Source organism: Kogia breviceps, chromosome 16, assembly GCF_026419965.1.
Source record: "Kogia breviceps isolate mKogBre1 chromosome 16, mKogBre1 haplotype 1, whole genome shotgun sequence".
In the NCBI taxonomy this organism is placed as follows: Eukaryota; Metazoa; Chordata; class Mammalia; order Artiodactyla; family Physeteridae; genus Kogia; species Kogia breviceps.
The window spans coordinates 4,368,916-4,396,794 of record NC_081325.1 but is presented as its reverse complement, the minus strand read 5'-3'; the positions used below and the strand labels follow the sequence as shown (position 1 = coordinate 4,396,794).

At 56.4% G+C, this 27,879-nt stretch overlaps 1 protein-coding gene across 10 annotated transcripts in view; it reads left to right on the top strand.

The window, feature by feature from the left end:
- SPATA13 (spermatogenesis associated 13) overlaps window positions 1–27,337 on the top strand; it is a 264,206-nt gene extending 236,869 nt beyond the window's left edge. For 9 of the 10 annotated variants that reach the window (XM_067016353.1, XM_067016355.1, XM_067016356.1 and 6 more), the window contains 9 exons: window positions 13,529–13,665; window positions 14,747–14,926; window positions 15,226–15,411; window positions 16,748–16,927; window positions 18,828–19,060; window positions 22,481–22,610; window positions 24,349–24,721; window positions 25,156–25,230; window positions 27,073–27,337. In XM_067016353.1, the coding sequence (XP_066872454.1) occupies window positions 13,529–13,665; window positions 14,747–14,926; window positions 15,226–15,411; window positions 16,748–16,927; window positions 18,828–19,060; window positions 22,481–22,610; window positions 24,349–24,721; window positions 25,156–25,230; window positions 27,073–27,251 (1,673 nt within the window). In that variant the 3' untranslated portion in view covers window positions 27,252–27,337. Of the gene's footprint in view, window positions 1–2,258; window positions 2,392–13,528; window positions 13,666–14,746; window positions 14,927–15,225; window positions 15,412–16,747; window positions 16,928–18,827; window positions 19,061–22,480; window positions 22,611–24,348; window positions 24,722–25,155; window positions 25,231–27,072 lie in introns of those variants that run through there. The other variant, XM_067016357.1, reaches the window with a different exon arrangement.
- The last annotated feature ends 542 nt before the right edge of the window (window positions 27,338–27,879 follow it).

Genomic DNA, 27,879 nt, shown 5'->3' with positions numbered 1-27,879 from the left:
AGCGTTTCACTTGCTCATTCTAACGAAAACCAGGTCCACCCTTGCATTCCGTGGTCTTCCTTCGTTTCTGAATTAACGCTCCTCAAGGCTGAGCGTGCCTCTGACCCCAGATCCCTGGGTCTGGTTAAAGTCAGACTGTGATTCCACAGGCCGCTGGGGTCTGCAGTCTTCACTGTCCACCAGGGACCGGCTCTCCAGTCACCTGGAGCCACTGGTCCCTGGACCGCACCCTTTGGGGCAGTGATAGGTGTTATCGTAAACAGAGAGTTTTGTGGCCTTACGGGAAATTCTGTGTTAAAGAAGGTGACACGGATATCACGATCTGGATTTGTAGCCTGTGGGGACTGATGTATCCTCTGGATTTCCAGGAAGTAGATACAGGGTTCATTGGTTTTCAGACATTTTTCACGGACCATATTATACTAGTATTCCACGTGGGATATAGGAAACCTTACCTCACAGAGAGTGGTCTGCCCTGAAAAACAATTTCAGGGAATCTTTTGAGCCCGTCATTTAATGAAGCACTGCCTTTATTAAGAGTAGATATGCCCTGGGAATTCCCTGGTGGGTCCAGTGGTTGAGACACCATATGCTTCCACTGCAGGGGGGTCAGGCAGCGAGATCCCACATGTCTCGCAGTGTGGCCCCCCCAAAAAATATATATATATATCAGGGGGGAGGGAGGGAGAAAGGAAGGAAGAAAGAAAGAATTGGTGTGCCCCTATTGAATGAACTATTAATCGTTTTTTAAAATTTTACTCTTTTCAATCATTGTTTAAAAATACTTGCAAGGGGTAGATTGGAAGCCCATCCGGTTTTGTGAGTGGCGCATGTGTGCTCGCAGGTTTCGCCTTTGTTGTGGTTTATTGAAGCCGTCCCTGGATTTAAAGGCGGGAAGCACCAGCTCAATAGAAACAGCCACAAACAGTTAAAGATGAGAAGAGCCTCTGATAAAGCACGTGGTCGGAGTGATGCTTTGTAACCGGCCGTGCAGCTTCGCCCGCTGAGCACGGTCGAGGGGCGTGAGGTTTTTGCCAGAGAAGCCGCCGCACGATCGGTCCTGTTCGCTAATCCCCCAAAAGTGCCCGCATTGTTCTAAGCGTGGTGCTGTGTTCTCGGGAGCCCCGAGAGCGCTGTCGGCGCCTGGCTGTCCCCGCCCTACGGACCAGACACGGAGCCCCTGGAGGTCTGAACTCGTGGAGCGGTGCCAGGGCGTGCCCGCCACCCCAGAGCCGGCAGGCGCTCGCGGGCTCAGTTTTTAGCCGCTTAACTGGGGGGCGGCCGTGGGCTCACTACTCCGTGTACACCGTGTCCTTGCTCGTTAACGTAAAAAGCCAGCATCTTCGCGTTGTGAGGAAATTGAAGGAAGCTGATCGTTAATAGGTGTCGTTTCACACTATGACTTGCTCGTTGTAGATAACTGGGGGAAAATGTACGCAGGAAATAAATAACCCGTGTCAGCTAGAGAGAGCCTCTTTAACAAAGAAAGACAATTCTCTTCATTATAGAGCACAGATACTTTATATAGTAAAAGATATGCACATCCTTGTCACATCGTAGAAGGTACACGCATATTTACGTATATGTTTTTAAACAAATCCCACTTTTAAAATGAGTTCACAGATGTGCGGTTAACATAGTGTAATGTCGCAACTGAAAGTGTTGTCACGCCTTAGCGTGAAATTCCAACTCCGGTTTTGAACCTAGCGACCTCTCTGCTGCTTCCCCCATGAAATAGGTTCCTTCTTCTTCTTTTTTTTTTGAGCCCCCGCCCCTTTGTTTTTTTTAATTGAAGTGTAGTTGATTTAGTGTTGTGTCAATTTGTGCCGTACGGCAAAGTGATTCGGTTACACATATACGTACATTCTTTTAAAGGATTCTTTTCTGTTATACTTTTTTATCACGGGAGAGTGAATATCGTTGGCTCTAGGAGCCGGTTGTCTGTCCATCCTGTATCTAACAGCTTACATCTCGAAAGCTCTCCCGGGGTCTGCCTCGGGCTTTGGGATAGTAACAAAGAGCGGCCGGCACCTTCCCTCTCTCCCACCGTCATCGGAGGCTCTCGGGGCCCCTGGGAGGCAGATGGGGTGCCTGGTTTCCCCGGGTGGCCGTCTGGCCTGCGTTTCGGCTTTCCTCCCCGCCGTCCAGTCTGAGGCTGTAACCTCAGCCTCCCGTGGGCGGGCTCTGTGAGCAGCGAGGCTCTGGCCGGGCAGCCACAGGCGTCAGCAGTGAATAAGCGAGGCTGCTGTCTCCGCTGCCAGAGCCTGCGCGAGCCTCCGCGGTGCGTGGTCAGCCCCCAGCCGCGCTCTGAACGTGGCTGTTTTCCAAACAGAAGGATGGTGGCTAGGGGGGAAATTGCAAGATTCTGGAGTCTGGAAAGCCTTCACCTGGGTACGTGTGCAGAGAATGGACTCCTGTGTCTGGCCACAGGAGTGGCCAGAATCCCCCCTGTGTCCTTGCAAGTTGCAGGACTGTCTCTGCTGCTTCTTGTCGGATGTGTGTGTGTGTCTGTGTGTGTGTGTGTGTGAGAGAGAGAGAGAGAGAGAGAGAGAGGGAGCTCACTTGTCCCGGCCCGGGGTCCTGAGAGCAGTTCTAGGCATGGCACAGTGAATCAGAGAAGAGGGTTTGGGTTACAGCACAGCCGTTGGTGTGAAATAGAAAGTAGTAAGAATCAAACGTGGACTATCCGTTATGAGTTACGCATCTGGTTTTTGCCGTGCTAGTTTTTGCTTCTGTTACATGAAATCTCTTTATACAGGAGATTATTGTTGGGGTCCGTAACAGTGTTCCTTGCTAATTTGGGGTGTGTGAGGTTTCAGGGTATGAATTGATTTTTGAAAAATAACTGTCGACTGTTTGCAAAAGTGTTACTGCCCAAGACTCGGTTACTGTATGGTGCTCTATCCCACCTTGCTTGTCAGTGTTTTTGTGAGCGTTGTCAGCTAGACTAATTCCTATTTAAGTGTGAAAGAAACATGGTTCTCTGATACTAGGAAGTTATCGCTTGGAACCCCCAGGTATTCTTTCAAAGGAGTGAGAAAAAATGCTTCACAGAAAGAATTCTGGCTGACTGCTACACATGGATGCAGTCGGATGCTTTAAAAAAAAAAGAAGCCTTGTCGCTGTTTTTGCCTGAAATCAGAAGCTCAGGCTGAAATGAATGGGAATTATAGGTGAGTCTGAAGTCAGCCTTGGGCCTCGCAATGCAGTGTGTATTTTGTGCTTCTTCCTTGTTTTGTTTGGCTTTTCTGTGCAGGCCGACAGCAGACAGGGATGTGATTAGGGCTTCTACCTCTGGCCTCTTCGCTAACAAAAATTTAGAGAAAGAAAAAGAAGTAGCCCAGATATTCCTGCGTTCAGAGCACAGGCCTGCCTGCCAAGTGGCTGTGCTTTTTGTCACTTGAGCGGCCGGTGGTCCCACCGTCTGGCGTGGAGGAGTGCTGGCCGCCCGGCCTCACCCTGGGCGGGGGAGAGGGGTGTGTGCGCCTGTGTTTATTCCAGGGCAGCCGCCGGGCCTGATGGAGCCCGCCCCCCACATTCCTCTGCCCCCTCCCGGGCGGGCACGGGTCCCAGTCCTCATTCCCGGTGTGCCGAGGCCCAGGGAGGCGGGACGCAGCCTCCACGCTGAGCCGGCTGCTCTCCCGCCGCTGGGATACGCAGCCGGTCAGGCCTCCTGCGTGGGGTCCGCGCCCCCCTCCCCGTGTGCCCTCCGGCTCCCGCACTCCAGCCCTGCCGGCCTTCGACGAGCCTGGCTGTAAAGAGAAGGAAGGAGGCAGCTCCGCCCGAATCTTCTCTTTCCCGCTGGTTCGCTGTGTTCCCGGGACCGTCTTTCACGGACTCGCTGTACGAAGCGTGTATGTGTGTGTGGCGCAAACGCAGTGTTTAATTGGCCTTAAGTGACCTGCCAGCGTAAAATAAAGCGGAGAGCTTGCTGAATGGGGGGCTCCGTTTTCTTTGAGATCCCTGGTTGTCCAGGGGGCCTACGGGACAGCTCGGCGGCTCCCGGGAGGGATGTCCCGCAGGGCCTGGGGGCGGGAGCTGTGCAGTCACTGCGGCTCAGAGAGGCCAGGGCCAGGCCGGTGTGCAGCAGGAATGCTTGGGAGCCAGACAGATCTGGGGTTGAATTCCAGCCCCTCCACCGGGGGGCAGTTCCTTAACCTCTTTGAGCCACAATTTCCTCCTGTTTAAACAGACAGTAATAATTCCAGGAGGCGTACATGGCTTGGATGAGATGCTTTATTTAAGCGCTTACTTAGCACAGTGCCTGGTACACACTGTGAGCTCTTTCCGGGGATGCGGTGAGACTGGAAGGGCTCCTCCTCAGGATTTGTTCAGCCAGCCTGCAAGGCAGCTGCCAGGAGCTGGGAGGGGCGAGGAGAGAGAGCAGCTTCGAGCTGCCGGGGGGCGGCCGAGTGGAGGAGAGGGGCGAGGCGAGGATGGACGGGCGGCCACGGTCAGAGCCAAACGCCAGGAAGAGAGGAGGAAACAGACCACAGGGGACAGGCCCGGCCTAGAACGCCAGGGCTCGTGGCAGGACACTGAGGAACCCAGAGCCTAAACCCAGGTCTGGGCTGGAGGCTGAGGACTGTCCAGCTGCTGCTCCCCCAGGAGCACAGAGACCCTGGGGGCGGTGCCTGCCCAGGGCTCCGGGCCCACACCCCAACCTGCCCGTCTCAGGGCCCGGAGCGCCCCTTCCGCAGGTGATAGAGAGCATGTCGGATACACCTCTAGGGCAGAATTTGCCTTTACATTGAGAAGAAGGAAAATTTTCACTTTTAGTGGTTTAAAACAAACCTTTTTTTTTTTTTTTTTTTTTTTTTTTTTTGCGATACGCGGGCCTCTCACTGCTGTGGCCTCTCCCGTCGTGGAACACGGGCTCCGGACGTGCAGGCGCAGCGGCCACGGCTCACGGGCCCAGCCGCTCCGCGGCACGTGGGATCCTCCCGGACCGGGGCACGAACCTGCGTCCCCTGCATCGGCAGGCGGACTCTCAACCACTGCGCCACCAGGGAAGCCCTAAAACAAACCTTTTTAAACTCCTTGTAGAAACAGTGCACCTTGGAGGTTTGGTATAAACGAAGTTCCGCCGTGACACGAGTGCCATCACTGCTTGGGCATCAGAAGGTGGCCGAGGCCCTAAGTTGAGTCCAGATGTAAAGTTCTCTGCTGGGAGGGCTATTTCCAGAAGACCCGTGGACGTTACAAAAGGTGATCAGTGAAGGGTAGCACGTCCGTTTCTAGTACCTTTTTGACCTTCTTAATGTCAACATGTTTAAAAGATTCGAAAATACTATGTATGGAAAGTGGTTTGAAAGTCTAAGTTAGGCTGATCGTGACTTTCCTAAAAGCAACATTAAGTTCTAGACTGGAAGCATTTCGCGCTTTAATTGGGTGGCGTGGCACTGACTAATGGCGTGGTTCTTGTCCCCGAGGAGGTCAGAGCTGGGGCAGGAGTGGGGCAGACGTGAGGACAGACACACCCACAGCTCAGGAGGATATTGCAGTGAAACAGCTAAAATATAATGACAGTGTAAATATGGTGAACGTTTTAAAACCGGGGACCGTTACTGCACAGGGGCAGGGAACGCAGGGAGGAGAGTGGAAAGTCATAACCCGTCACCGGGGAGTGAGAGCTTGGCCGCCCCGAAGGAGAAGCGGGTATTTGATGGGCTCTTTGGGTGGGGACATCGCTCCAGGTGGACAGGTCAGTGTGGACCAAAGGATTGCGTCCTTTTTGTAGGACGCAGGGAACGCTCACGAAGTGGCTAAAGCGGAGGTGATCAAGCAACGAGATCAGAATCCCCTGTTCTCCGGCTTATGTTGCTGTGTAGACGGGCCACACAGCACACATCCCAGGGCAGGCCTCTGCACGTGGGGTTAAGGAAGTTTAGCTTGAGTGCCTGTGGTTTCCAACTGTAGCCAGGCAGCAGAATCGCCTGGGGGGCTTTGGAAAGAGATTCTCAGCAGACACCCCCTCCTGCCCCCGCTCCCCCTGGAGGGCCCGGCTCCCTGGTCCAGTGCAGGAATCTGTGTTTTCTGAACGCTCCCGTGATGGGACGCCATCCACCCTAGAGGAGTGGCCCTGGAGTCGGGGGGCGTGTTCTGACATCCACGGCCCCCTGGGGCCGGGGTCACGCCCTCTGTTGCATCTTGGGGCTCGGGAGCTGGGCCGGGTGCAGGGACCTGGCCGGTGGTCCAGACACGGCTGCAGCAGCTCCCCGTGAAGGCCGCCCTGGGCTCTGAGCGCAGACCGCCCCCCCGCCCGCCTGGCTGTGCCCTTTCCGCTCTTAGGATGGCAACGTGATCTCCACCCTGAGGAAGCCTGAGGGATCAGCAGGTTTCCTAACGTCCGTATTTTTAACGGGTTATTCTAAGAACGGGAATTTCCCTGACGTGACCCTTGTTTCAGTGGGACACCCCTGGAGAATGTCGTGCTGGCCAGGCGGTCAGCGTCCACACCCATGCGGCCTGCACGGCAGGTGCCCGGTTATGACACCCGCCATGTTGGCTCTTACCTTCCCCTGATCTGTCCCCTGCCCTCCCCGACCCCGTGTGACAGGTAAGGGGACAGTTTTGCCCAGCTGCAAAGAGAAAGGAAGGCTCGGGAAAGCTCAGGGCCTTTTCTAACGGGGCTTGGCTGGGGTCCCAGCAAGGTCCTGTGGTTTTGAAATTCCATCCCTCTGATCAAAAGTCCTTAAACGCGCAAAATTAAGCCAAACAGGAGAGATCTGATGTGTGTCCTGAGAAAAATTCCTGCCGGGACACGGGCTGGGGGCCTGTTTGTCGCGAGCGGGACTCAGGATCCCGTAGGAAGGCCTTAACCTCCAGCACGTGTTATAGGATAAAGTTTTCCGTTGTTGGTGATGTGTGATGTGTCCCGTCCTAAAAACTCACCTTGAGGGTCAGTTGTCAGGTTTTCTCCCCTCACAGACGTGAAATCCAGGTTCAGACAGAGGAATGTCACCCTCCCCAAGGAGTGTGGACACTGTTCATTGTTGGCCTTTTTTATAAGACTCCCATTGTCGGACTTCCCTGGTGGCGCAGTGGTTAAGAAATCCGCCTGCCAATGCAGGGGACATGGGTTCGAGCCCTGGTCCAGGAAGATCCCACGTGCTGTGGAGCTACTGAGCCCGCGTGCCACAACTTCTGAGCCCATGCGCCGCAACTACTGAAGCCCGCGGGCCTAGAGCCCGTCCATGCTCCACAACAAGAGAAGCCACCGCAATGAGAAGCCCGCACACCGTAACGAAGAGTAGCCCCTGCTCGCCGCAAGTAGAGAAAGCTCGTGTGCAGCAACGAAGACCCAACGCGGCCAAAAATAAAATAAATAAATAAAATTATTTTTTTAAAAAAGATCCTGCGAGCCTTGCAGTGTGGCCAAAAAAAAAAAAAAAAAAAAATCAAATTGGAAAAAAAAAAAAAAAAGACTCCCAACGTCTCCACTGTCTGCGGCAGTCCTGGCTGTCCAATGGCACGTCCTCTATGGCTACAGGGTTCCCTCCTGAATGTTTCTGAAGCTGCACCAGGCCAGGGCTGGAAATATGGACGGGGTTTCCTCAGATCGGTTCATTCAGGAAGTGAGTAGAGATTTGGGGGAAATGAGGATTCAGGGGCTGAATCTGAAGGTACGACTGTGTGAAGGGACCGGCGGGTGAAGGGGGCAGTGGTCCCCCCAGCGCGTCCCCTCGAGACCCGGGACGACACCCCCTTTCCAGGGGATGTTGACCATGACGATCAGACAAGCACGGGATAAATGCATGTTACAGAAACGTAGAACGTTCACGCACGTTTACTCTGTGGTCCCAGAACTGCCCCTGCAGAGGTGTGTGTCCTCGGCACGCAGAGTCTTTAGACCAGAAGGATATCCCGCCGGGCAGGCGTGGTAGACAAGCAGCGCGTCTGCTCTCAGGATCCTCTGTCTAGGAGTTCAAGGTTTTCATTTCAGTTTGCAACAGACTTTGCTCAACGCTTACAAGATGCTTTTCAAACACGGCTTTTCCACACCTGCTTATTCAACAAAAGAAATAGCACAACTGGGAAGGATCTGGAGACGCTGGAACCCCACGTGCCATTGGTGAGCGTGTAGAATAGTGCAGGCACCGTGGAGAAAGGTGTGGAGGTTCCTCAGAAAAGCTGAAATCTAATTTCCCCACGACCAGCCATCCCACCTCTGGATACACATCCGGAAGAATTTCCAGCAGGATCTCGAGGAGGTATTTGCATGGCCACGTTCAAGAGGCAGAAGCCACCCCAGCGCACCCGGGCAGACGGATGGTATTAGGTGCAGTGGCATGTTATCCCACCTTACAAAGGAAGGAAACTGGGTACAGGTGACTCCATGGATGGACTTCGAGGACACTGTGCTGAACGGAATAAGCCGCCACAGAAGGGCAAATACCGTGTGATTCCACTCACGGGAAGGATGTGAAGTGTTCACATCACAGGAACAGAAAGCAGAAAGCTAGTCGCCAAGGAGTGGGGGTGGGGGTGGGGGAGAGGAGAAAGAATTCGTCTTTAATGGGGACAGGGTTTTAGTTTCGCAAGGTGAAAATGTTCTGGAGACGGTTGCACAACGATGTGAATGTACTTAACTAAGCTGCTGAACCTATATGCATCTACGTCGTGCAAAACACCCCTAAATAAAAAGTCACCGCTAAAAAAGAAAAAAGAAAGAATGAAACTTAACCTCCGAGAAAGGCACCGTGTGAACCTTCGTCTGCAGTGGAAGGTTTTACGTGACACACACGCTCCTTGGTGAGGAGGTGCTGTCGAGCGGGGGGCTGCTGGGTGGGGTGGGGGAGGGCGGCCGCGGGGAGGAGGTCTGCCCAGCCGGGTGGGCTCTGGGTGGGAGAGGGGACTGTTGAACTGGCGGGGCCGGGGTAGAGAGCATCCTGTGGAAGAATCTGTGATGACGCAGCAGATCCCTGCTGTGTGGTTTCTTGCACACACGGGGGAACCATGTTTTCTGAAGTTGGCCTTGGGGCAGCATGGGGGTGGCCCGGGGCAGGGTGGAGGCTGGAAACGGGGAGGCCCAGGTGTGTGCCCCGCCTCTCCCCAGCCCTCGTGCCCCCAGATGAAAAGGTAAACTTCATCAGCAATTTGCAGTCCACTTGCTGCGTGCCTTCTGCGTGCCAGGCATGGCACTGGGTGCTGGGGGTACAAAAACAGACCCCGTCTCTTCTCTCGAGGGAGTTCCGGCCTCAGAAGGGAAACACACATGTAAAGGCGGCAAGTGTGGGCGTGACAGGCCACCGTGCCCCGTGCAGACAGAGCATCAAAATGTACCACCTAATCCCCCCCGTCCAGATGCTGGAAAAATCCAACTCCATAAAATGCCTGTAAATCATGGGACAGAAACACAGGGAGCCATCAGCTTGGAGGGACTTTAAGATCATGAAAGCAGTTAAGGTCCCGAAGGGAAAAGGATGAAGTTAGTCAGATCAGCTGGGAGCAGGGACTGGGAGGGGGAGGAAGAGGTGAGCAGAGGGACCCGTGAATGACGCGGAGGTGCGAGGATGTGGGCACCGCGTGATTTCTGGCACTAACAGCAAAGGCGGCCCTGGAAGGGCCGGGCCCCCGCTGGGCGGGATTCAGACGCCCCGGGCTTGGGGCCCTGCTGCTGCCCCAGGCATGCGGTGTCGGGGCCTCAGTTACTCGTCTGTGAGGTGGGAAAGCTGAGGGCACGCGCCCTCAGCCGCGCCTGGCACACTGCAGACGCCCGCTGAGCTGGCCTTGCACTTCGCGTCGCCTCTCAGTTGACGGGGTGCTCTTGTGCATGTCATTTCACTTGAGGTTCCCCGCAAACTCAGAATATCGGTTATTTGTTGAGAACTGACAAATGACCCGTTGAGAAGGGTCTTATCATCCACGTTTGCAGGTGATAAAAACAGAAAGGGGTGACCAAGGACTCCCACTTTAAAAAAACCATCGTGCTGCACCGTTGTTTGAAACCAGTCTGTCTGGCCCCGAGGCCCTGCCCCGCTCTCGCCTGTGTGCTGTGTTTCCATCCGTCGGTCAGGCCTCCAGCAAATATTAGCCAAGCACCCGTGTGCCAGGCAGTGGTCCAGGGACCAGGAGTACAGTGGAGAACAAAGCAGGCAAAAATGACGGGCTCTAGGTAGCTTACCTTTTAGTTAGGGGAGACAGATGCCAAGCAAAGTATCTTAGGTGGTGTCAAATGCTGTGGGGAAAAGAAACTGGGAAAGAAGACTGGGCAGTTTTCGGTGGGATGTTGGGGAAGGCCTTGGGGGAGGGGGCAGCAGGCCCTGAGGAGGGGAGCCGCGTGCAGGAAGCGGGCAGCCGCCAGGGTCAGAGCTGAGTGGGGGGGTGGGGGGGGGCAGATACGGTGTGTGTTGTGGGGGGGGGTCTTCAAGGACCTGGGCTTTGTCTCCCGTGGGTTGCTTGGGGCAGGGGCCTGAGTGGTCCGATGTCTGGGGGGTTTAGCACCATCACTCTGGCCGCTTTGGTGAGACTCATGGAGGGGGCGGGACACGGGCGCAGAGGTGCTGCTGCAGTGACCCAGCTCGAGGTGGCCGAGGCTTGAGTCGTGGGGAGCTGTGGGGGGCGGCAGGTTCTGGACACGCGCTGAGGGTAGGGTCCGGATTTGCGGACGGGCCAGACGTGGGCCGTGAGGCGGAAGAGTGACCTCTGAACAGATGGGACGTCAGATGGGCACGTGGGGTGGAAGAGGCCCAGAGGCTGGCTCCAGCTCATTTAGCTGGGAAGTTGGGCAAGCGAGGACATTTGCCAGGCGCTTTCGCTCCGATTCCTTCGCCGGTCCCCGGACACACAGCATCTCTCCCGCTCGGGCCCCCCGCCCTGCCCCGCCGAGCGGGCTGACAGCACGGGGACCACCTCGTTTCTGCGGCTCAGGACACGCTGACCCGAGGGACCCAAACGCTCTCATGAGACCCTCGGCTGGAGCTCTTCTCCAGGCGTTCGTGATGCGGTCAGACACCGTCCAGCATGCGAGGTTCATGTCTGGTTCCAGATAACTCTACCCTCTGCGTCCCGTAAAGGTTCAGCCTTTTTTCGACGGAATCCTTTTTTCTTTAAACTCCTGTGAACCCTGGGTTTGCATGTTATCACCTGGCTTTTTTCCCCTTTACTGATTTTCGTAGCAACGCCAGATGAGGTGGTAAAGGATTCTCCTGGGAAACGCAGTTCGGAGGGTCTTTAGGGACAGCGTGGTGTCTGACTCCACTGTGGGGAGGGGCCCAGGTGTTTGACTTTCCTGAGCGCAGCAGTCCCGCGGAGACGGGACGAGGAAGGATGCTCGGGGCTCATCGCCGCCTTTGGTGCTCTGGGCCCCGACAGACCAGGCCCGCCATTAACCACCGTGCCTGTGGGCGCAGTGCTGGGGCAGCTGCCCGAGGGCCCCGGTGAGAGGAGGGTTGCAGCCTTACCGTTACCTCCCTGGTAGCCTGATGAGAAAGGCTCGTGCCTTTACCGCAAGTGCGTTTGCTTCCTCTGGGCTTTCTCCCCACCCCCCAGACGCACGCCAGCAACGGCCAGGTGACCTCGTGTCCTCTGCCTGAGAGCGCTGTGACCACAGCGCAGGGCAGGAGTGGCCGCACGGGGCCTGAGGATGGACACGGGGACACACACACACACACACACACACACACCCCTGGGAGGTGTGCATCCAGCGAGTGGCAGGGCCCGAGTGAGGGCAGGAGGAGAGCCCTGGGGGCCTGGTGTGCAGAGCTGGGATCGCGGACCTGAGACGGACAGGTGTCTGCAGGGCACCCGAAACGTGGCTCGTCCACAGGGGATGGGCTGGGAATGTAAGATGCACATCAGATCTTGAAGACTCAGTACAAAATAAAGATTAGGAAATATCTCACTTTAAAAAATAAAATGAAACACGAATTAAAAATAATAAGAAAATATCTCATTTTTAAAAACAGGTTCCTCAGTTTAGAAAGTAGACCTGTCCCCTGAGGGTAAAGTTACTATAAATCCCAACTCGCAGGTCCTTGAAAGAAGCAGGGCGCATGAAGCTATCTCACTAGCATCCAGCTAGGCCTTCACCCTCCTGCCCCAACGGCTCCTCCCCGGACTCCCTTTCTGGAAAGTTCTCCCAGGAATTCGGGAGTTTCTGAATCATCGTTGATTTCCCCCTCTCTGTTGCTGCCACATCAGCTGGACGTGCGGGTCCTCGCACTTGGCTTCCGGCGGCCAGTTCCGTGTTGCGGCACGGTGGGCGGCGCTCCCGATCCAGCTGACCCGCCTTCCCCGCGGTCTCCTGGGCCCAGCGTCTGCCCCGCCCGCTGCGTGCTGAGGCCAAGTCGCTCTCCTTCAGCCCAGCCAGGACTGCGCTCGCTGCCATCACCACGGTGGCTCCTTCGAGCGAGTCCCAGCCACGGACCAAGGATGCTGGGAACGTGACCCACATCATCCCCCCCCAATTCTCCAAAAAGAAAGAAACTGCCGTTTATAGCGGAAGCGTGTGGAGCTGGGAGAGTCTGACTTGCCGGAAGCAGCGAGTGGAGCTGGGAGAGTCTGACTTGCCTGGTTCCGGTCCCCGCCCGGAAGGGGCGGGGCTACGGTTCAGGCCCGGCCTCCGTCACTCCAACACCTGGTCTCTTTGTGCGGTAGCAGGGGACCTCTGTTCAAACCTGCCACTCCGTTGCTCGGGCCCTGCGAGAGCAGCCGCGGTGCTTGGTCTAACCCTTAGGCTTGCCTTCCAGCCCCATCCTTTGTCAGGTGTTCTCGTGCCCAAGGCCAGCCACACTGCGTCCTCAGGCAAGAGCCAGGTGCCTGTGCCATGGGGCCTTGTCCTCCTCACAGGGGACGTTCAATGACAGACGAGCCTTGGTGAGGGGACTGCTGTCCCAGCAGGAGATCTGAGTGGCGGGTGGTCCGTCCAAAATGCCACAGCCATCCTCAGAAGGGCTTTCTCTTATTCTGGTAAAGGTGACACTGTGAGTTCTGCCTCGCCCTCTGTGACAACTAGGAAGCATGGGGCATGGCTTCACTTACGATACCGTCAGCACCTTCTGATTTTAGCAGCACCTCACTGTGCCTTGCAGGGAAACGACAGAAACAGGACACTTTTTAAAAACAGGATTGTATCAATATTTTCCACTTTCGTTTCCTTCTCAAGCTTATTGACACATGAGTTAGCAACATTATCTATATTTTTTATATCCACTTTGGAACACAAATTTCCAACTAAATCACACATCGTGCACTCGGTATGCTGGCTCGCAAAATAGCCCTGTGCGTCACCGTTGGCAGTAGTCTCTGAAATGTCCCCTTTCTCACCGACAGGGGCACTCATCGCCGGCTCTCCTTAGCCTCAACTGCTACCTTTGGATTAATAGATCAGTAGACATTTTCTAATGGTCTCTTATTCTGGGTTAGATACCAATGATCACTTTCCCCAGAGGGCACGTTCTCAGAGGTCCTAGGTTTTGTGGTTATATTTTTGGCATTAGCTGTGTCCTTTAAACTACACCGTCTCTCTCTCTCTCTCTCTCTCTCTCTCTCTCTCACTCTCGCTCTCGCTCTCGCTCGCTCTCAGTTTCTTCCGATGGCGGTGCGGAGTCGTCTGCCCTAGCGGATGGCAATGGCAGTGAGGAGGACTACAGCTATGAAGACCTCTGTCGGGCCAACCCCCGCTACCTGCAGCCGGGCGGGGAGCAGCTGGCCATCAACGAGGTACTGGGCTTCATTCGACATGGCAGCAGCCAGTGCAGGAGGCCCGGTTTTCAGGGCCAGGAACCCTCTCGTACTTGGCTCTCTGATTATTTCTTAGTGAACATATGCTAAAACCTAGAATTCTGGCTGGAAAACCAGTATGGTTCTCTTGCACTTTCAGGGTTGATGTATGTGGTTGAGTGTCGCAGGTAGCTAACTAAACACATCCCTCCCGGTCAGAGCAGCCAACTGAGAAGCTTGGAGAGGGCTTTCTCAGTTCAGGATATGCCCTCCGTACATTTGTTATCTCATAATAAATCTAGGAGGTGGACGTTAGTTACTGTCCACATTTTAACAAGCACTCTGAGACTAAGAGGCTGAACGACTTGCTAGCAGACGGCCGAGCTGAAGTTAACCACGTGTTTCTCACCACAGACCTGGGCTTCTCCCCGCCCCTCAGCATCTTTAGGCCGTTTTACAGAAGTCTTTCCAGAAGGTGCCTCTAGCCTTGGGAGCTCATGAACAGAGCGCGTGGAGTGTAACTTCTCAGTGGCAATGTCACCAGTTGTTGCTATAGGATCCCGGTGTCCCCATGACATCCCGGGAGCTGAGTGGTTGCACGGCCCTCCGCCCCTGCAGCCGGCTGCCTTACGGACGAGCTTAAGTTACCTGCTGAACATCCAGACGTCATGCTGTGTTCTCTTTAATCGCGGTCAACGACACAGTGAGATGCAGGGGCTGCTAAGATTGTGGGGAAAGAACGAAGAGCAGGTTCTGGGTGGCGCCGTGAGGGGCTTGCCGGAAAGGGTGTGCTGACCTTTGACGGCTCGGCTCCAGGACGTCTAGTTTGGCTGCTCGGAAGCCCTTTCCGGGGCGAACCGTCCAGATGGTCACACTTGCTGGGTGACTGGTGCACAGATGCGTGGACCTGGGGGGTTCCTTTAAGAGCGCAGGAGGGGTGCCCGCGCGGTACTCCTCCCCACCCGTGTCGTGTGACGTCACACGCTGAGCATCAGCTGAGCGCAGTGCGTGTGAACCCTCGGGGGCCGGGCGAGCTCACGCTCCCCGGGCTCCACGCTGAGCGCCCGCCTCTCCATTGCAGCTGATCAGCGATGGCAGCGTGGTCTGCGCCGAGGCCCTGTGGGACCACGTGACCATGGACGAGCAGGAGCTGGGCTTCAAGGCCGGGGACGTCATCCAGGTCCTGGAAGCCTCCCACAAGGACTGGTGGTGGGGCCGCAGCGCGGACAGGGAGGCCTGGTTCCCCGCCAGCTTCGTCCGGGTGAGTGTCTTCCTGCCTCTGGGGGCTCAGGGGCAAGAGCCGCTGTCCCCTCGTCATCCTTTGAAGCGGACCTCCTAGAGGCTGGGGTGTGGGAAGGGAGAATTCCCACCGGGGTCGGCGGGCCGGCTGGCGCCGCCGCTGCGTTCGCGATGCTCAGCTCAGCCCGTGCGGGCCCGCCCCGCCCCCCCCCCCCCCCGCCCCGCGCTCCCTTCGCTACCCTCCTCACGGTCCCCGGGGAGCGGAAACCGGGCGCGGGCCGGGCGCCGCCCCGCTGACCTGTGCCCTGTGTGTGGCCGCAGCTGCGGGTCAACCAGGAGGAGCTGGCGGAGGGCTCGAGCGGCACCCCGGGCGAGGAGCCGGCGGAGGCCGCGGGCCGGGGCCGCCACAAGCACCCCGAGAGCAAGCAGCAGATGCGGACCAACGTCGTCCGGGAGATCATGGACACCGAGCGCGTGTACATCAAGCACCTCCGGGACATCTGCGAGGTGAGCCTGGGGGCCGCGTGGCCCCGCCGCGCCCAGCCGCGCGCCCTGCGCCCGTGCGTTCCCGGAGCCCCGTCGCCAGCCCCGCCTGTGGTCCCGTGCGGGCCGCTCGCTCACCAGGTGCTGGTGCCCCCTGGGCAGCGTGAGCGGCCGGCCGTCTTCGGGGTGACGCGCAGCGGCCTCCTTGCGGGACTTAGCCGCCACGGGTGTCCAGAGCGAGTGACATTCGGGGGAGGCGGCACCTGTGAGCGAGACCCAGCTGACTTTACGAAGAACCGAAGGTGCGCCACCGTCCGCCGACCGCGGCCTCTCGTCTCCGGCGCACAGCGACACCCCGAGCCGTGCCGCTTGCAGGCGTCTGGCGACGTCCCGGGTTCTGTCCTCCAGGGTCTGGGATCCCGCTCAGCAGCCAAGTCCCTCCCCTGTGGTGGTTTTCGATTCTTTGGATTCCGCAGGGTGTTTCTCTAGACGGCCGCGCGCCCCGCCGCGTCGCTCCGGCGTCCTGGCCATGAATGCTGATGCCTGCGCCTTCCGTCCGGCGGCGGGGGTCCCGCGGGAGGCAGGCCGGGTGCGGGCCGCGCTCCCCCCCCAGCCCCGCCCCGCTGTGTGGTTGGACTGACCCCCAGATGAGGCCCCCCCGGCGTTGGGCGTGTTTGTGGCAGCCGTCTTGTTCCGTGTGAGCCTGCGGTTGAGGGAGTTCCCCTGAAGTGGCACTTTCGGGAAACGGTCACTGCTGATAACCGTTGAGTACGCCCGGGCCCTTCACCGGCGTAACTGGACCCCGTGACACTCACGGGCAGGTCCCACGCGCCCCACGACGCATGAGGAAGCCCAGACTAAACCAGGCCCGCCGGCCTACAGCCTGTGAAAATTCATCCCCGATAGTCAGTGGCCTGCGCTTTGCCGTATAGTCAGTTCAGTCTGTGTAATTACACGGTGCCCACCTGCGGATCATTGTTACACCTTTTTATGGCCTTTCCTTCCTACCTCCGTACCCTGCCCCAGCCGTGTACAACCAGGGCACTGGGCGTGGAGAATTAGTGGTGCTCTGATGAGTGCGGGCCTCAGGTTAGATATCTACGGATCTGTGTTGTTTCCTGTAGAAACCGGGTGATGGTGGCACCCGCGGCTAAGCCGTCCTTGGCTCTGGGCCGTGACAGTGAGCGTTGCTCCCTGAGTGGCTCAGCCAGCGATGGCGTCTGTATCGGACGGGCCTTCTCGGCTGGGAAATGGACTTAGGGATGAGAGAATGGTTGTCTTAAGAGTTTAGAAAAAGTGTGACAGTACCAATTTTTGAGCTCTAATATTTGAAACCAAGCATCGCATTCCTATTTTGTAGGGCTACATCCGACAGTGCCGCAAGCACACGGCGATGTTCACGGTCGCACAGCTCGCCACCATTTTTGGCAACATTGAAGATATTTACAAATTCCAAAGGAAGTTCCTGAAAGACCTTGAGAAGCAGTACAATAAAGAGGAACCTCACCTGAGTGAAATAGGGTCCTGCTTTCTTCAACACGTATGTCACCCTCCACTTCTTACTGCTAGCGTCCGGCTAAATCATTTTGAAATGTTTCTCCCTGAAGCACAGGGGTCCTTTTTGTTTTGTTCCACTTTAATTTCTTTCTTTGTCGGCTGATTAATTTCCTGCAGGATGGGGGTGTCACTTGGATTAAGGGGACCTGCTGTCTATGGTTGTTCTTCACCTGAGTGCCCCAAGTCCATTATTTCGAAACCTTTTCAATTTTATGCAGTTTCGACTTAGAGGTTGTATTTGGGGTAGTTTCTAGTAATACCTACCAGGTGTCTATTATATGTTAATGGCTGTGTTCAGGGTTACATGTCAGCTCCTGTACTGCTGTGACGCAGGTATGATTCTTTTCCCCGTGTTCCAGTTGCAGAAGCTAGGCTTCACCCAGAGAGTAAGTGACGCAGGGTCACACATTAGTAATTGGCAGAAGTGGATTCAGGACAAAGGCATGCGGCTCTGGGACGCAAGCCTGTACCTGCCTCAGAACAGTCTGCTGACGCTGGCCTGAGCTTGCTAACTGGCGACTGACTGTCAACTGTCACTTTTTTTTTTTTTTTTTTTTTTTTTGCGGTACGCGGGCCTCTCACTGCTGTGGCCTCTCCCGTTGCGGAGCACAGGCTCCGGACGCGCAGGCTCAGCGGCCGCGGCTCACGGGCCCAGCCGCTCCGCGGCACGTGGGATCCTCCCGGACCGGGACACGAACCCGCGTCCCCTGCATCGGCAGGCGGACTCCCAACCACTGTGCCACCAGGGAAGCCCTGACTGTCACTTTTTAATACACAACAGATTTCAGGGGAAGAAGATCCCGTCCCCAGCCAGAATGGTCAGGGTGCAGTGCCAGTAGTGGTAACACCAGTGCCTGGGCTAGTGTAGCACTCGCTCCTCTGGGCCCAGCAGCATTACGGCGGCTGTGGAACGGGGGCCAGTCCTCGTGTGGACTGTCTAAACGGCTGGAGACGCTGTTGGTGGTGGTCGTCTCCAGCTGGAGGGGTGGGCCCGTGAGGGCTCTGGGCCTGTTTGGAACTTTGTAGGAGAACTGTTTGGCCAGAGCAGGAGGTTCACGGGAACAAGTCGTAGGAGAGAAGCTTCCAGGTCAGCCGAGGTGAGGCTGCAGGGTGGCACGCGGATCTTGCTGTGGGGGGCAGGAGAGCCTGCCTGGCTTGGGGACAGAGGTGTCACTGCTTCTGGGGAGACAGGGAGGTGGGTCTGGACGAGGGTGACAGCAGAGGGACGCAGAACGAGGGGTTTGGCTGGAGAGGTGGTGAGCCAGAGGACAGCCAGGTATAACCTGGGGTAGGACCCAGGCCGAAGACACCGCAGCTGCGGGCAGGTGGTCGTGTGTGCAGGAGGCGGCCTTGGGGCCGAGGAGCCTCTGGGGGCCGGGAGGGGCCCCCTCGGCGTCCCAGGGGGGTGGGGCAGCCTGGAGGAGGTGGGAAGGGGAGGAGGTGGCCCCTACGTGGATGGCAGGTGGCTGGGTGGGAAGGAGACCTGTGACCAGGAGACGGGGCTTTGCATGCTCCTGCTCACGTGGAGAAGCCCACCTGCCCGGGAGAGGAGAAGGGACAGGCGGCAGCCAGGCGCAGGGACAGGACCTCCCTCTTCTCCTGCATCAGGTGACACAGGGGATGACACAGAGGGCGCCCCGCTCCCCAGGGCGGCCTGTGCGCCCGACACGCCCTTTCGGGGTCTGTGGAAGGGGCCTGGCGTGGGGCTCTGCGTCCTCGGCAGCCTCTCCCTCCACCCCCAGGGTCTGGATGTGGCCCCTTCCCACGGGCCCGCCTGTCCAGGAACCTCCCCGGGGGTGGGGGGGGGTTGGCGCTGGGCGTTGTCGGTCCTCGTCAGGGTCCAGAGCCGCCCCGTCCTGACGGAGCTGTGCCCCCCTCCCCAGCAAGAGGGCTTCGCCATCTACTCCGAGTACTGCAACAACCACCCGGGCGCCTGCGCCGAGCTGGCGGGCCTGATGAAGCAGGGCCGCTACCGACACTTCTTCGAGGCCTGCCGCCTGCTGCAGCAGATGATCGACATCGCCATTGACGGCTTCCTGCTGACGCCCGTGCAGAAGATCTGCAAGTACCCGCTGCAGCTGGCCGAGCTGCTCAAGTACACCGCTCAGGAGCACAGGTGAGGCCCCCAAGAGGATGCAGGGTCACGTGAGGCTTCCGCAGGGGGCGGGCGCGGGGCTGGGCGCAGGGGAGGGGCTTCCCCTGGACGCCTGCGCGCGCGTGAGCGGGGGGGGGGGGGGGGGGGGGCGCAGCGGGGGGCGCAGAGCGGCGGTGGCGGTGGCAGTGCCGGGTGGCCTGCGGTGCCCTCCTGATCTCTCAGTCAGCTGTCGGGAAGACGTTTCCAGGTCGTTTAGAAAGTTTAAGGTTGTTAACTACTGAAATGGGGTCATTGAAGAGGCTCCCGAATATCCATTTCTAGAGATATTAGAAAATAAGAATTAATTCTTAAACTGTGTCAGGAGCAGGTGGGGATTTTTATTGTGTTGTCTGTCATTATAATTGCCATATGTTTTATAAATAGTCTTTTGTGCTACTCAGTAGTGAATAAAAACAATTAAAATAATAGACTGGTGTGAATACAGTTTCAGAAATATTTTCTTTCCTCTTATTTATCCTTAAGATATTTCAGGCCAGCTCACCCTCAGGGCAGTACAGTCAGCCCTCGGTATCCGTGGAGGTTGGCTTCAGGACCCCTGGACACTAAAATCTGAGGATGCTCAAGTCCCTTATAGAAAATGGCTCAGTATTTACATATAACCCATGCACAGCCTCCCAGATAGTTAAACGCATTTCCAGATTACTTCTGATATCTAGTACGATGTAAATACCATGTAAATAGTTGTAAATACAATGTAAATGCTGTGTAAATAGTTGCTGGCCTGTGGCAAATTCAAATTTTGCTCCCTGGAACTTTCTGGAATCTTTTTCCCAAATATTTTCAATCTGTGGTTGGTTGAATTGCGGATGCAGAGCCCCTTGGTATGGAGGGCTGGCTGTATTATATGCTGGAACAAAAAGTTCCTTCGCAGAGGGGTGAGGACACACAAAAATGTGAACTCTGAAAGAGTAGGGAGCCTCCAGGGCGTGGCGTAGTGTGCAGGCTCCACTTGGGGGACACATCCTCCTGAGAGCCTGGTGTGCCCTGAGCCCTTTCGGGCCCAGCTCGGTGCTTGCTCTGTCTCCTAATACCGTCCACCCTGTTCCCTCTGGCTCTGAGCATGGGCCTCTCGGCACGGTTACCCGAATGCTCCATCTCCCCTTGCGGCTTGCTTTGTGAATTCGTCTGAGGGACCCCAAAATGTTGACCTCTGCTTACCGAGTGGCAACTCATCACTTCCCCGCATGCACAGGACGACGCCTGATGGTGCTGTGATTGTACGTGGGCTGTCACCCATTATGTGTTGGAGCAGGCCTGCCCCCTCTCTGAGACGTGGGGAAGGGTCTCCACCACGGGGCCCCTTTCGCCGGCAGCCATGGGGTCCTCTCTGCGTTCTCAGCAGCCCACAGCCGTCAGGCCAGTGGGGACACAGCCGTCGTCCAGCAAGGTTTTAGGACAAAGCTTATTGTTTTCGATGAGAACCAGACCTCATCCGTGACATCCGTGTCACGGCACAAAGCTTTCACTCCACCTGCAGCCCTTGGAAGGCCTTGGAAGGACAGTCTTGAAGGGGTCTAGTGGGAGAAAGGAGCGGGGAGAAATTGTGCCCAGAGGAAATCTGCTGCAGCACACCACACGGCTCTGGGTTTTAACATCTAACTATTGCCCCGAGAGCAGCGAGATTCTCCACGGCAGCGCCTGCTCTGGAGGGTGCGGGGGACAGGTCATTCTTCTGTCCTCTGCGCCTAGACTCCTGCGGAGAGACGGGGCTGGGAAAGGGGTCTTTTCGCAATTAGATCAGAAGGTCGAAAGAAAGAGCTGGGTCGCTAAGCAACATACCCAGATGATGATATTAGTTTCAAGAATTAAGGTGAAAGGAATAAGAGAAAGGAGTTGATAGAAATGAATAAAAGATGATGATGTTAGTTTCAAGAATTAAGGTGAAAGGAATAAGAGAAAGGAGTTGATAGAAATGAATAAAAGGAAAGAGCTATGTATGTTTTTCTGATGGAAAAATCAGAAAACTTTGACAGAGAATAGCAAAGTCAAGCGAGTCACAAATTTGAAGACATTTTTTTTAAAAGAATAAAAAGTCATCATGATGAGGGACCTGAGAAAATAAATAAGCAGATGAAGAAGCAGAACATCTTGAAAGACAGGGAAGCTGTGCCGGGAGTCTACTCATCACCCTTCAACACTTAATTTTTCTCTTTTAAGGGCATTTTTCACTGTGAGGCATTTGCATAGTCTGGCTGTTTCAAAAGAAGTCATTTTAAAAGAAATGACAAAAAGCCCATTTCCTTGTCTGAAGTAAAACAAAACAAAATATTTTTAAAAACCGTTACACTCTGCCTCTTTCCTGGAATTGTACAGAAAAACTTGTGGAAAAAAAGTACAATTATTTTGCACGCTTTCTTCACTGCTGGAGCCCTTTCTGAGGGGGTGTTTGCTCCCATTATTTTGGCAGCCCCTGTGTGTCACTTTGTTCTTTTCCGCTCCGCTTCAGTCTGAAGACAGTGGGGTCTGGTCTGTCCGGGAATGGGGTAGCGGGGATGCCCAGGGACCTCCCAGGAGTGCAGGTGAGCAGTGTTTGGTACATAGACAGCAGAGTGTGCTCCCGAGGCTTTTTTCCTGGCTGTGCAGGAGGACTGCAATCCAGTCCACTTGAGACCCAGAGGCTCTGTGTGTCCTGGAAGACACAGGAAGGTGTGGGGGAAAGAAAAAGACTTAGCTCGTTAGCTGGACGACCGGTTTACATGTCCCTGAATTGTTAACGTGAAGCAAGACTTGAATGTAAACCCTTCCGGCCCCAGACACGCTCTCTGGCAGCCTGCGTGCAGATCGGAGCTTCAGTTTTCCTGGTGCCTCCAGGGTTAGAGGAGCTGCTGGGGGAGACATGTGAGTCTGATTTGACTGTGGCCGGTGGAAAGCACCAGAAGTTAAATGCGTGGATGCGGGAAATGTCGTGTCCGCAGTTACGTAACTCACTTGTGTCCTCCCCTCCTTTCCTGACTCAGAGCCGATCACCACCCTTGAGAATGGGTGTGGGGATCATTAAAGTACTTTATATGGCAGAGCTAGCTCTGTGAGGACCGGAGCATTAACAGAGGCCTGTCTTTTCTTTATTAATGGAAATAATCCGTCGTCACTGTGACTAAAACTTATTTCTTGTGGCCTCTGCTTCACTTCACTGTGGCTTCTGGGAAACGAACGGCAACATTCTTATTCCACAGAATTCTGGGTGGCGTTGGGTCAGCTCCCTTAACCTATGCGAACTGTAGCCTATTCACGAAGGAACAGGGGAAGGGGAACAATGGCTATTGTTTAAAGGCCATCTTGTCTAGACTGCCAGTGTACAGTCACGGATGGAATGCATTATTTCGTGGGTCCTTGTGTGCAAGATGCCCATTACGTGGTTAAAATTAACCCCTCACTTTGCAGCGATTACAGCAACATAAAGGCAGCGTACGAGGCCATGAAGAACGTCGCCTGTTTGATCAATGAGCGAAAACGCAAGCTGGAAAGCATAGACAAGATAGCACGGTGGCAGGTGTCCATCGTGGGCTGGGAGGTACGTGGGAGCCCACCCCCTACCTGCGGCCCATCGTGGGCTGCGCGGCACCTGGGAACCCTCCCCGCTCAGCGCCCAGCTCGGCCCCCACACCCCCGACCTGCGGTCGTCTAAGGCGACGGCCCACTTTGTGTCCCGTGATTGGCGCCCTGTGCTCTTGGCTTTTCGTGGCACGATATTTTGATGCACGTTGTTAAGCTAGCAGTCAAACGCTTTGCCCTCCACCGCCGCCAGGGGGCGCTCTGCAGAGCGCGTGTAGCCAGTTTATTGCGTGCACCCCGTCTCTCCTGCTTGACTGTGGGCTCCGTGAGAGCAGCTGGAGAACGCTTACGGTGCAGGTTACGTCGTGGTGGGAGCGTGACTCCTGTATGATCTGGGCCAGACTGATAGTCCGTCTGTATGATGGGGAGGGAAACGTTACCTATCTCGTAGGGCTGTTGTGAGGATCGCGGAAGACAGTGCTGCGCAGCACGTGATACGCAGCCTGTGGTGGTGGCCCAGGGCACACGCGCACACGTACACACACACGCTTTTATTTATTAAAACAGCAGTGACGGTAGCTAGCGCTCGTACTGTGTTCACCCATGCCTGGCGCTGGTCTGAGTCGTTTAGGTACGTGAACTCATTTAACCCTCTCAATAGTCCTATGAAGCAGGAGCTATTATTACCCCATTTACCAGATGGGGAAACGGAAGCACAGGAAGGTGAGGGAGCAGAGGGGGACCCAGGGACCACTGCGCCTGAGGCCGCCGCCGAGGACAGTGAGCCCACGTCGTTCAGATGCTTTTCAGACACGGGAAGAGTCATCCTGCATCACATGAAGTGGTCAGAGCTCACTCTCCCCGAGGACTGTGAAAGTTTGGATGGAGAAGTTAGGTTTTTAACTAAAGCAGGTGACAGCAGTGAACACTGGAGAGAAACACTCTTCTTTCAAGGCCCTCATGGACTCTGGGAGTTCAGACAGGACCTTGGGGTCCGTGGGTCTAAGTCTCCTGGGAGCCAAGAATCCAGGACACAGAATCGCTGCAGGCAAGTCAATAGAAAAGCTATTTCGGAGTCGAGATCTTTTGCCTCCAAAAACTATTATGTATAACTGGGACTAGAGGAGGGTAAAATCTTAAAATCAAAGGCCAGTGTCATACCGAATGCCGCAAAGTTACATTGGATTAGACCCGACCTAAATATTACAGAAGTGTGTTTCTCCTCCTGTTCTTGGACTCTGACATTTAGGGGATAATTTCTTGTCAGAAGTTTACCAATTTCTTGCTGGCAGTTTGCCATCTGGCCTCTTGTTTCCAAGACCCTGAGCTAGTTATGCCGGGGAGCTGCATAGAAGCCCCGAGTCTGCGGCACTGAGCCCCTAGCCACAGGGGGTCTCCTTGTTCTCAGGGGGTCGGTCCCGGCCAGCTGCCATTTCGGATCCTGATTGGATCCCACCCATCCAGAATTTTTTACCAGATCTTTCTGATAAGGGAGACCCCTCGGGTAACATAGGGGCTCGATCACATTTTCCCATGGAATAGGGAAAAGAGAGAAGAGTTTTCCTGCACAAGGAGGCTGATGGCCGAGGTCTGAGCGGCCTTTGAGGCCCTGCCCTGCGCGTGGGCCTCTCGTGTTACTGGCCCGCCCGTGGGGGTTCGTGCCAGGGCCTCCCCCTCCCCCCAGTTCCACCCGATGCCCGGTACCCTGAGACCTCGCGTCGGGGGACCTCAGGACATGTGTCCACCCTTCCCTCCAGGGCCAGGACATCCTCGAGCGCAGCTCGGAGCTGATCCACTCTGGGGAGCTGACCAGGGTCACCCGGCAGGGCAAGAGCCAGCAGCGGACGTTCTTCCTGTTTGACCACCAGCTGGTGGCCTGCAAGAAGGACCTGCTGCGGAGGGACGTGCTCTACTACCGCGGCCGCACGGACATGGACGCCGTGGAACTCGTGGACCTGGAGGACGGCCGCGACGGCGCCCGCGCCCTCGGCGTCAGAAACGCCTTCAAGCTGGTCAGCAGGACGAGTGACGAGGCGCACCTGTTCTGTGCCAAGAAGCCCGAGGACAAGGCGCGGTGGCTGCAGGCCTGCAGGGACGAGCGCAGGCGGGTGCAGGAGGACCGGGCGATGGGTGAGCCCTGGCGTCTCGGCCCCTCCCCCGCCTCTCCCGCTTCACTCCGCGCAGGGAAAAGACCAGGGAACCGCAGTCCTGATGTTCCTAAACCTGCTTACGAAGCCGACAGGGACAGGTGTGCCGTGGGTCCTGTTGTTGGACCCATTTCACAGATGAGGAGACTGAGGCTGACGGCAGCCGCCCACTCTTAGAAGGCAGGTTGTCACTCTTCACGTGTCCCGGTGGGGAGAATGGTGACGTGGCCGTCCTGGTGATACAACCCTCCTCCTCCTCCGCGCTCTTCACCCCCTTGTACTTACTTCCTGAAGGATTAAGGCTCTGTGCTTCAGGTTGTGGAGCAGACCTCAGGGTTAACGTGGGTTCGGTGCAGGTTTTATTCTGAAATGTTTTCACTTGTTTTGAATACATATCACATTTGTTTCTAAATCCAGGAATGGAAATTTCAGAAAATCAGAAGAAACTCGCCATGTTAAATGCTCAAAAGGCAGGACACGGAAAGTCAAAAGGTAAGTTTTGGAGAAGGCTTTTCATCTCCTTAGTGTGTGTGTGTGTCAGTACTGGAATTAAAATGGGGAGAAATGCCCGAAGCTGTTAGGTACGACCGACTCTTAAGGGAAGGAGAGAAGTGTGGGTAAAACAAAATGATAGTTCAGAGCAGTGAACGGTTTAAAAACCAAATCTGCATTTGGTTCTGAACGTGCTTTAGTACGTGCTTACGCTTGAAGAGGAGTCTGTACAGGGTGTTGGAGTCGGGGCCGCGGAGCTTCTAGACCCCCCTGCCCTGCCCTCTGAGCCTCCCCCTGCGGAGGGAGGGATTGTCCGTCCACAGGCCAAGCAGCCCAGGAGTCTGGGGCGTGTGAGGAGGAAATCTCCAGCCCCCAGACTGCTTGTCAGCTGAAGGCACGTCCGAGTCAGATGAGAAAAAAGATGTAAAAATTCACTGTGTCAAGCAAGGAGCAAAAGCAAAAGAAGATCCTCTGGCTTCTTTAGAGCCTGGATTCTCTACCCTGCAGGCACATTCCGTGGGGATGACCTGGGCGGCTCTTACAAAATACCAAGGCCCGGGACACGGACACCAGACTCCACACATGCATAGTACAAATATTCTAGCCCAACAGAAACGAAACAATAAGGATTCTTATTCCAAAACTACGTGTTGTATTTCTGCAAACTTTCCTCATGTGAAATTTATCCCATTCGGTATTTTCCTACCTGAAAACGCAAAAACAAGGACCAGTTGAGCCCAGGACTGATGGGCCGAGAAGAATTTATTACCAGAACAGCATTTAGCAAAGCCCTGCTTCCTCTGCTCTAATGCAGAATTCCCTGCCACCCCTCCCCCGCCACACACACACACACACGCGCGCACGCGCACAAGCACACACACAGAGTTAACAGATATCTTCAAGGCAGAAAATCTCATTTTAAGTATTTATTTCTTGCACCTCCACTTTGGATGGCAGGTGACTGGTAAATATCAGTTTGTTGGGATTCACTAGCTCCCGTCCATATCTTCCAAGGAGCACTGGCTCAGCGGCCAGGCAGCTAGTTCGAAGGAGCACTCATGTTTCTGGGGGTCGCCCGTCCTGCACTTTCCATGAGTTCTCCCATGTCATCCTCTCTGCCGCCCTGGAGGAGGGAGTTCGAGAGCCTTGCGGCAGGTCAGGGGCAGGGAGGGATCGTGGACGGAGGCCTCTCTTCCTCCAAAACTCCCACTCTCTCCTCTTTCCACGCCGACTTTCACAGTCAGCGTGTGGTCTTGTGGCTAATTTAACACAACTTTCTGAGCACCTGTGCGCAGGTTCTATCTGCCAGCTCCAAAGAAACAGTTGTGGCTAACTCGATGAGGTCTCGGGCACTCCTCTAAGCACGTACCTTATATTCACGCATTTAATTCTCGTAACAACCCAGTGGGCACCGTTCCCCTGTCTTAGACATTGGAAAACTGAGGCTCAGAGGAACCAAATAATTGCATCCCGTAAGTGGCGGGCGGCATGCGCTCCAGGCTCCCATAGAAAGCACTTCGCCGCTTCTCCTCCCACACGGACGTCCGGTTCCAGTCCTGCCGGGGAAATGTACACAGTGGCCCTGGGCCTCTGTTTGCTTCCCGGTCACGTGGCTGTCACGGTACCGTCCTGGGAGGGTTTTAGGTGAGGATTCGGTGCGGTAGCCTGTGTCCCGGTCGGCACACAGGGTCTGAGTGTGAGTGTCAGGACGGCCGTTCGGGGCCCCTTGCGGGGAGGTGGCCGGAGGGTCGGCCTGGGGCGTGAGGACCGGCACCTGCTTTGCCCTTCGGGCTGCCGCGTCGCTGAGTCCGTGGCCCTCTGCCCTCCCCACCCCTGCATCAGGCTACGGCGGAGGATGCCCCCCGGCCCCCCCGCTCCAGAGCCTGCGGCCGGTCCACCAGCGCCACGTTACCGTGCCCGCCAGCCTGCCGCAGCAGCAGGCGTTCGCCCTGGCGGAGCCCAAGAGGAAGCCGTCGCTGTTCTGGCACACCTTCAACAAGCTCACCCCCTTCAGGAAGTGACGCGGGGGGCCGGGGACAGGGGCCCCGTCCGGGGAGGCCCCTCCGCCCGCGGCACAGGGACCTGGTGCCGACAGCCTCTCCTGGGGACGCAGTGAGGAGGACCTGGCCTCGCCTGCGGTCGCAGAGGCCCGGGTGCCTTCTCGGGAGGGAGGGGCTCAGGACGCACAGCTCCAGGGTCCCCCGGACCGCTCCCCGCCCTGAGCCCACCGAGGCGGCCAGGGAGCCGGGGCGGGCTCTGGAGACGCTGGGCGGGGGCGCCGAGGACGAGCCGCGGTCGGGCCCCGGGCGGGGCTCCCCGAGGGGGAGGGGCAGGGCCACTTTGCCTCCGGTCTTGAAGGGGAGGGGCGGGGCGGGGTCAGGGGGTGGCGGGCGGTGACCGCAGCCCCGTCGGGGCCCTGGGGTCCCCCGGCGCCTTCCGCATCCGCGCAAACGCTGGGCCGGCCTCTCCCGCAGGCTCCCGCGCACGTGGTGCACAGAGACCCGCGCGGCCCCAAGACGCCGTTGCTTTCAGGGGGCAGGGAGCCCGCTGCTGGCCTTGTACGCCTGTCCCCGCCCGCGTGCCCCTCCCCGAGCAGAGACCTGAGAAACGGCGCGCACGTGCGCTTCCGGTAGGAAGAGCGATTCCCTT